At 40.3% G+C, this 9,453-nt stretch overlaps 3 protein-coding genes across 3 annotated transcripts; 1 reads left to right on the top strand and 2 right to left on the bottom strand.

The window, feature by feature from the left end:
- Nucleotides 1–537: 537 nt before the first annotated feature.
- Nucleotides 538–4,682, top strand: sbds (SBDS ribosome maturation factor). The gene is made up of 5 exons (XM_058418373.1): nt 538–731; nt 924–1,053; nt 2,420–2,620; nt 3,621–3,785; nt 4,040–4,682. Exons 1-5 carry the CDS (start codon nt 604–606, stop codon nt 4,166–4,168), a joined length of 753 nt encoding a protein of 250 aa, XP_058274356.1. The 5' UTR covers nt 538–603; the 3' UTR covers nt 4,169–4,682.
- A 340-nt stretch (nt 4,683–5,022) lies between these two features.
- LOC131370850 (claudin-4-like) lies at nt 5,023–7,673 on the bottom strand. Its single transcript, XM_058418379.1, has one exon. The coding sequence runs from the start codon at nt 5,996–5,998 to the stop codon at nt 5,462–5,464; it is 537 nt and encodes a 178-aa protein (XP_058274362.1). The 5' UTR covers nt 5,999–7,673; the 3' UTR covers nt 5,023–5,461.
- Nucleotides 7,674–7,899: 226 nt separating this feature from the next.
- LOC131370847 (claudin-4-like) lies at nt 7,900–9,448 on the bottom strand. Its single transcript, XM_058418375.1, has one exon. The coding sequence runs from the start codon at nt 9,303–9,305 to the stop codon at nt 8,631–8,633; it is 675 nt and encodes a 224-aa protein (XP_058274358.1). The 5' UTR covers nt 9,306–9,448; the 3' UTR covers nt 7,900–8,630.
- Nucleotides 9,449–9,453: the final 5 nt, after the last annotated feature.

The raw sequence follows: 9,453 nt of genomic DNA, 5'->3' as shown, positions 1-9,453 counted from the left end.
AGCAAACCCAGAGCCCTTAACGTACTAGGGGTATTTAACAGTTTAACCTATAAATGGGTAATTATATAATTAAGGAAAAAAAACATTACTGCAAAATCAGGAAACTAAAAATATACAATTAAACTCACTACATGTCTTCCAAAATAAACAAAAAATACTTATCAATAATACACTTACTATACAAAAAAAAAGTAGGCTCGCGATCTTCCAACAGCTCTGTTTTTGGTGTCTTTTCTAAGTAAATTAATGTCCAGGAAATATTTTGTTAATGAAATAAATTACAGACTTTAATATATACAGTAATGAAATTGCTCCCTTAAGTAAAAAAAAAAATCAATGAGTTATTAATACGATGTGTTAATAAAACTAATAGAAAGTAGATTTAATGGTGTTAAAATTGTGAACTTAAAATGAATTTACTTGTTATTTATTTATAATATATCATTTGAGAAATCACAGTAAAGCACACAGTGTCATTCACTGACACTTCCAGGTCACTAGGGGGCAGAGCTGATCTTTAGACCGTGCAGGATCATCGAATTTCTGCTCATAAGAAGAAGAAAGCCAAGCCTGTGAAGTGTCACATTTAACCAAGCAGACAAAATGTCGATATTTACACCCACGAATCAGATTCGCCTCACAAACGTGGCGGTCGTGAGGATGAAGAAGGGAGGAAAACGGTTTGAAATAGCGTGTTACAAAAATAAAGTGATGAGCTGGAGATCGGGAGCGTGAGTAGAGCCTTCTTGCTAAGTTGTAGCTAGCGCTCACAAGCTAACTAGATGTTATTGTAATACAGCGACGTTACAGTGTCTGATTTGACAGCTCCTTGTTCACGAATGCGCCGAGTAGAGATCCATGTGAGAATGAATTAAGATCTTATTTACGTTTTTAAATGTTAATCTGTTTTCGCTTTACCTTAGAGAGAAAGATCTGGATGAAGTGCTACAGACACACACAGTGTTCATAAACGTGTCAAAGGGCCAAGTCGCGAAAAAGGACGATTTGTCAAAAGCCTTTGGAACAGAAGACTTAACAGAAATTTGCAAACAGGTAAATGTGCTTTGAGACAGCAGTATTATTGGAAGACAGAGATTTCTAAGCTTGTATCAGGGCATCCCTTTGGGTAAAAAAAAAATGATCAAGATCATTTATTTCTCACTGTTGTGATAAATATTTATCACAACTATTTTGGAACAAAACATTTTAATTTGCCTTCTCGTTGTCTATCATAAGAGTTTATCTACCTCTGTAGAATTGAGATTTCCATCTGGTCTGAAATGCTCCATTGGTATGTATCCGATCAAACTTAACAAAACAGCAGTCACAAGCTGCTTTATGTCTTTTGTGTGAACTTCAGACTGTTGTGTGTCCCTTTGATGTAAACACAGAGTCTCTATGTTCCTGCCAAATGATTAGCCAATCAGCTACATGCATGAGTACAGTAACCCCCCTCTCTATCGTGATTCATATATCGCGGTCCCGGTATATCGCAGATTTTTATTTGGAGCATAACTAATTTTTTTTTCCCCCGGTATATCGCGGTATCCGCAAACCTTATAGTGAATTGTTTTTATGTTGAAATAAGGTAATTTATTAATAAAAACATAATTATTAATTACAAATTATAAACATTAATTAAAATAAAGTAAAAAAAAAATATATTGAATAATGTACAGTGCAGCGTTGTTTAGGAACGCGCGGTCCGGGGAAGCTGAAAATCTAAATACAGTACGGCTGGAGGAATGAGTCTGGCCAATCGGAATTCCCCATTCATTTAATCACGCTTGTGATTGGCTGCTGGCTATGCATGCAGTTGGGGAAGGGGATGCAGAATTCTACAGCATCCCAGTTCTTTGCGTGTCAAGAATACACTGTATTTTTACGCTTTTTCTGCAAGCCCTATTATGTCGCCCAAACGCTCTGCACCTTCTAAGGCTTCTGGCAAGAAACACATACATACAGCACTCACTATAAATGTGATATTCCTATGAATTTACCCAACATTCATCTCGCTATATGTTGCAAATGTTTTCTGTGTGTGTGGGAGGGTCATTTACAGCTTAAACAATTAAAAAAAAAAAGCATTTGGGGGTGGCATCCATGTATCGTCGATTTTCGTTTATCGGTGGTTTTGGAACGTAAACCCAGCGATAAACGGGGGATTACTGTATAATAATTTTTTTTAAACGACTGTGCATACATTGATCAGTCTAAACTGTAGTGTTTTAATCAGCTTTGGAAGCTCCAGATTGTGATGAGGAATAAAACCCTGTTAATTGTGCGGCTCTAATGTAAGAGTATTAGATGTTTGGTGCTGGAGTTTATTTATTATTTGTTTTATTAACTGTGTATGTGTGAATGCTTGGTTTATGATACGATTATGATATGATTTATGATGATGCCTTTCTTGTTGCAGATTTTGGCAAAAGGAGAACTTCAGGTGTCTGATAAGGAGCGACAGACTCAGCTAGAGCAGATGTTCCGGGATATTGCTACAATTGTGGCTGAGAAATGTGTAAATCCAGAAACCAAGCGTCCTTATACAGTGAGCCTAATAGAAAGAGCCATGAAGGACATTCACTACTCAGTCAAAGCCACGAAGAGCACAAAACAACAGGTGAGCGGAATATTCAACTAAAACTTTAACTGAAACTTATGATTTAATATTATATGTGTAGGCAGCACAGTCAAGGATGATCCCCATTCCATGTAGCATGCCTTTAGATTTAGCTGTACAACAGAGGTGCAATTTAATCTTGTTGGGTAGAAAAAAAAATTCATGAGCAACATTGCCCAAAATGGATATTTATATAGTCTGAATATTCTATCTGCCTGTCTGTCTGTCTGTCTGTCTGTCTATCTACACACACGGTATATACACCAATCAGCCATAACATTATAAGCAGTGACAGGTGAAGTGAATAACACTGATGATCTCCTCATCATGGCACCTGTTAGTGGGTGGGATATATTAGGCAGCAAGTGAACATTTTGTCCTCAAAGTTGATGTGTTAGAAACAGGAAAAATGGACTAGCGTAAGGATTTGAGCGAGTTTGACGAAGGGACAAATTGTGATGGCTAGACCACTGGATCAGAACATCACCAAAACTGCAGCTCTTGTGGGGTGTTCCCGGTCTGCAGTGGTCAGTATTTATCAAAAGTGGTCCAAGGAAGGAACAGTGGTAAACTGGTGACAGGGTCATGGGTGGCCAAGGCTCATTGATGCACGTGGGGCGCGAAGGATGGCCCGTGTGATCCGATCCAACAGACGAGCTACTGTTGCTCAAATTGTTGAAGTTAATGCTGGTTCTGATAGAAAGGTGTCAGAATACACAGTGTATGACGGGTCAGGGCTGTTTTGGTAGCAATAGGGGGACCAACACAATATTAGGCAGGTGGTCATAATTTTATGCCAGATAGATAGATAGATAGATACACACATATATATATATATATATATAAAGGGGGAGCCCAAAGCATCTGGAATTTGAACTATTTTCAGTTTTTATTTTAATCCTCACTTAATATCACAGTAAAATCTAATAACTGTACAATCCCCAGCTCTCATAATGGCAGTCGTAGTTTTTATTAAACACTGTGTTCTCTTTCCATGTAGGCACTTGAAGTGATCAAACAGCTGAAGGAATCCATCCAGATACAGAGAGCTCACATGCGACTCCGCTTCATCCTGCCAGCCAAAGATGGGAAGAGGCTGAAAGAGAAGCTTAAACCCCTCTTAAAAGTGGTGGAGAGTGAAGACTTTGATGATCAGCTGGAGATGGTGAGAGCTTTTTGTCGGGTTTGTTTGTTTTCTCTCTCTGAAAAAATGTATCTGTTAAATGATTTACAATAAATGGAAATGACCAAAGCGGACTACAGTAATCTAACACAATCTTTATATAGCACACTTAAAAGTAAGCTACACAAAAGAAGTAGGGGAACCTTTACCTCAACCTTGTGTCTTTGCCTCAAACTTTACAACTTTAGCATCTTTTGGTTATACTTAACTAAATTGCATGCTCCTGCCCCATACAGGTTTGTTTGATAGATCCAGGCTGCTTTCGGGAAATCGATGAGCTGATTCGCTGCGAGACAAAAGGCAAAGGGTCAGTGGAGGTGCTCAGCCTGAAAGATGTTGAAGAAGGTGACGAGAAACTCGAATAACCCACCCTGAACCCGCCTCCTTACGCCACATGCCACACTAACTACTTCCACATTAAATTATTTCTCTCTTTTATCTATCAAGACTGTTTGTTTTTTTAATTGATTTATATAACCAGCGACTGGATTTAATGAAGCCTTAAGCAGCATTTGTTGACATTTCTAGCACAGTATAGCTCATCTTTTTTCTTTTTTTTTAATGAACCAGGAATCGTCGATTATAAAAGTTTAGGCATATGGACTGTTTGAGGTTTCAGTAAATCTTCCTTGAGGATTTATCTGAAACTCCTATTAATTAATAATCCAACTCGTGTCGCAACTAAGGGGTTTGTTTTCTGTGAAAATTGAAATGATTTGTATGACTGCAAGACAGGCAACAGACAGATTTATTAAAATAAATGTACAAGGTAAACACGCAAAGCGAAGCATAGGAAATATTCATCCCTGTGAGATGTTTTCCCTTCCCCTTCCACCTCACCCACACTCCACTTTCTTGACTTAAAGGTGCAGTTTGTAATATTTAAAGTTGTTCTTATCATGTCCAAGATCACTTCCAACATGTTTGCCATGCAATTTATTTTTGGTTTTTAAATTTCTGTGGCCCCAGATGTTAGCCCCGCCTCCAGCTTGAACATGGCTCAGCTTTTCTTTGAAAGCAGATGTGCAAAGTTCAACACTAGGGGTGTCACAACCTGCTCTTTTAAAAATGTTTCCCCTCCACCCATTTAAAGCTTTCAGTGTCCACGCAGTATAGTCTGCCTTCTTGAATTTGTGCCATTATTTCTGACTGATGTCAAAGCTTATCAGGATAAAGTGTACACCAGAATCAAAATCAGGATAGTATTGTGCAAATAAAATTGAATCTATATCATTTCTCATGTCTCATTCCTTATGCACATTTACTAGTAAATTACATATAGTGAAGTCTTGTGTATTACAGTAATACTTATAGAATAAACAATGTAAAAATTGTATATTTGAGAATTGTAGCTTGAACAGACATATTGGATTCTGACTGGAGTCTGAATAATGAAATATGAAAGTGAAACATTTCAAGCCTTAAAGTGAGCTCATACAGATAATCAGATGGAATGAATGGTAAGAAGTTCCTTATCAGGGTTTCGGTCAATTCAAACAGTCTCGAATGTACAAAATTATGTCAGCAGAACATAGCAGGTTTTACAGTATCATGAGGTCAGCGAGCGTTCAGAACAAAAATGATTATTTCAATAGGTCCTTTGTTTTGTCTGTATGGACTTGCAGTGGGTACACCATGAACTTCCACAAGGATCGACCCTATGCGTCTGACCTTGTCTCTGCTTGTTGCTCAGGAGCTGATTTTAACCACCTAGTACTCAACACTAGTCCAATCAGAAACAACACCATGCCAATCCAGCCAAAGTATAAAGATGCTCCCCATACCCTTTTCAAAAGAATAGATGTGTCCAAATCACTGTTTGTGAAATGAGTGATCCAGCTCATAATCACCAGTATATGTAGCCCAGAAAAAACAAAAATAAATCCAGCTGCTGCCTTGATTTGCACATTCTGAGCAAACACAGTCAAGGCCACTATGTAGAGCACTATGGGAATGACTCTGAGTCCAATCAAAACATCAAGAGATATTTTCCAGGAGTTAAAGTAACCAGCCAGGGACAAAAGCGACTGAAAGAAGTGGCAATGCAAGTCTCCTACCCTCGGTTCCTGCCAGTTCAACCAGATTCCATTCCGGTACAATGAAAGAGTGTGTGTTGTGTTATCGACAGCTCCAGTCACGGTCCACACAGACAGGGTCCTGGTCGAAATAGCACAAATCCAGCCAAAGGCAGCCATGATTAGTTTCAATGAGGAACATAAAGAAACTCCAAGCTCTTTTCTGGAGCACACTTGGCTATCTGCATTCCAGCTGTGGGTGTAGAAACCACAGAGTATTCACCGCTCTTTCAGATTTTTACATTTTCAGTAGCCTGAAGGGTAAAATAAAGAGTCCGTTCTAAGAAATCAACAATCGCATTTATCTTGACCTCTTTTGTTTAAAACCTTGTGTAATTTTTTGATGAAGATGTTAATTTAGCATTAGATCCTTAGAGTCACCAGTGTCAGCAATGTAACAGTAACAGTCGAATGTAAAGCTACTTTTTCCCAGTTGTCTGACATGGGAAAGTTTGACTAAATCTTGTCAAATATAATATTCATTAGCTGTCTGCTCAGCCGGAGTTTTCTGAATTTGCAGTAAAAAAGAATTCTATGATGATTATAGCCTGTGACTATGTTAAGCTTATCAGTAAATCACATTCTCTCATTCCCCCACTTTGGTTTGGTTTCACTTGGTGTCACAGCTACCCTGAACATTTTGCCACCAAACCACCAGAGGGCAACCCTGTGCACATTGCTTGGACTTTTTACTTTAATTTGTTTTCCAGTTCCTAAACCAGTCTCTCAACAATCACACTCACCTGTGTTGAATGATGTTATTAGTGTCACACCATTTAATTCCTGTTCTGTCAGAATTTTTGTTTTGTAACTGTTTTGCTACCGGTTCCTCTTGATAGTATTTCTATCTTTTCAGCTATAGTATTGCTAGACCTAGTGTTTAACTTTTGTGGTCCTAGTTCAAGTGTTACGGTTTATTTTGTTCTTTTTGCCTGGCCTGACTGGTACCGTTACCCACCTTTCATACCCTACCATTGAAGGAATATTACTCCACCTAATTGCTCCATAGAAGATGTCAATCTGCCCCCAGCCCTGTGGAGGATGTCACTCCCTTGCCCTGCTCCCACCACTTTACTCGGCTGCACATGTTGCCCCACTCTGTTCAACTGCATATGTTGTTTCCCCACCTGGCCTCGCCATTGTATGTCACTCCTACCTGTTGGCCTCACCCCCTCCTGACCTTGCCATGTTGGTTGCTCCCCCACTTGCCCTGACTGGAGCTGTCACCCACCCTTCCTTCCCCATCTTGGACATTCCCCCGGTTCCCAGCTACACAGGGGACCTTGCTCCACCTCCTTGCTCTTTGGAGAACACCGCTCTGCCCCCGTGCCTTGTGGAGAATTTCACCCCACCTGTCCCTCCCAAAGTTATCACTCTGCCTGCCTGCTTGAGTGAGGATGCCACACTGTCTACCTGCTTGGGTGAAGATGCTGCTCCCCCTCCATGCTCAGGTGAGGATGCTGCTCTGCCCCCTTGCAGGTTTGTGAATGCTGCTCTGCCCTGTTTTTGGGATGTGGACGCAGCTCCACCCCCTTGCTTGGTTATAGATGCAAATCCACCCCCTAGCTTGGATGCGAACAATGCTCCATCCCCTTGCCTCACCATCACACATCGCTCCCACTCCTGGCCTGGCTACTGTACCCTGCTCTCTCTCCCAGCCTAGGCCTGTCACCATCTTTGCTGAGATACATCACTCCATTATACTGGCCTTGTGTTTTCCATTCTTCCATCCCCCCAATCATGCTCTCCTGTGTTGTATGATCTCGTTTTGTCACACAATTTAAGTTTGCTTACTGTGTCTTTGTCATGCAACTGTTATTACTACGTCGTGTCTGTTGTTTTGCTACCATTGCCTCATTCCAGTGTCTGTGTCTTTTCAGCTTTAGTCTTGCTAGTCTTCCTAGTGAATCACTTTTCCAATGAAAATTGAAATGATTTGTATGACTGCAAGACAGGCAACACACAGGTTTATTAAAATAAATACAAGTAAACATGCAAAGTGAAGCATAGGAAATATTCATCCCCATGAGAGATGTTTTCCCTGCCCCTTCCCATCACTCCAGTCTCTTGACTTAAAGGTGCAGTTTGTAATATTTAAATATGTTTGTATTATTTATATCACACCCAAGATCTCCCAGAAACTTTTTGCAATCTTTAGATTTCAGAATTCTGTTTTTACAATTTTATGGCCCAGAAATTAGCCCCGCCCCCAGCTGGAACATAACTTAAACTATTCTTTCAAATGAGACGTGCAAGGTTCAACACTGGGGGTGTAAATATTTACAACCTGCTCTTTTAAGTTTTTCCCCTGCACCCAGTATGTTCTGCCTTCTTAAATTTGTGCCATATATCTGACTTACAACAAAGTTTATCCAAAAGCAGGATGTACAAAAAGTGCATATAAAAATGAAAGTAAATCACTTCTTATGCACATCACTAACTTGTAAACTATAAACAGTGAAGCCTGCATTGAGGAGGCTGTATTACAGCAATAAATTATAGAATTAACAATGTATATTTGGGAACTGCGGTTTGAACAGACTTTGAAATATTAGACACTGCTACTGTGAATAATGAAATATAAGATTTTAAAGTTTCAAACCATAAAGTGCTCTTAAACGGACAATCAGATGGAATAATCTGCAAGATGTTCCTTATCAGGGTTTTAGTCAATTCAAACACAGTCTCAAGTGTACAAAATTATGTCAGCAGTGCATAGCAGGTTTTACAGTATCATGAGTTTAGTAAGAGTTCAAATAGGTCTGGTGGTTTGCCTGTATGGACTTGGAATAAACGCAGCATGATGCCTAGCAAAGAGCGGATCCTCTGCTTCTGGCATTGCCGCTGCTTGTGTGCTTCTTAATTGTTCCTGTGGCTCTGGAGCTGATTTAAACCACCAAGTACTCAGCACTCCTCCTCCAATCAGAAACAAAACCGTACCAATCCAGCCGGAGTATAACGATGCCCCCCATTCCCTTTTTAAAGGAATGGATGTGTCCAAATCACTGTTTGTGGCATGAGTGATCCAGCTCATAATCACCAGCATCAGCAGCCCGGATAAAACGAAAACAAATCCAGCTGCTGCCTTGATTCGCACGTTCTGAGCGAACACAGTCAAGGCCACTATGTAGAGCACTATGGGAATAACACCGAGTCCAATCAAAACATTAAGAGATATTTTCCAGGAGTTAAAGCGGCCAGCCAGGGACAAAAGCGACTGATAGAAGTGGCAATGCAAGTCTCCTACCCTCGGTTCCTGCCAGTTCAACCAGATTCCATCCCAGTACAATGACAGAGTGTCTGTTGTGTTATCGACAGCTCCAGTCACGTTCCACACGGACAGGGTCCTGGTCAAAATAGCACAAATCCAGCCAGAGACAGCAACCCCGACACTGGCCTGCTCGAAAACCCTCTGCCACTTCTCCATGATTAATTTCAGTGAGGAACACAAAGACAATGCGAGTTCACTGCTGCAGCAAACCAGGCTATCTGCATTCCAGCTGTGGGTGTGGAGACCACAGAGTATTCACTGCTGTTTTTTATCCATGGTTTCAAAACATTCAGTGGCTCTTTTC

This window comes from Hemibagrus wyckioides, linkage group LG20 (assembly GCF_019097595.1).
Source record: "Hemibagrus wyckioides isolate EC202008001 linkage group LG20, SWU_Hwy_1.0, whole genome shotgun sequence".
Lineage (NCBI taxonomy): Eukaryota > Metazoa > Chordata > Actinopteri > Siluriformes > Bagridae > Hemibagrus > Hemibagrus wyckioides.
Note: the sequence above shows the minus strand (reverse complement) of the source record. Positions and strands in the feature narration are given on the sequence as shown.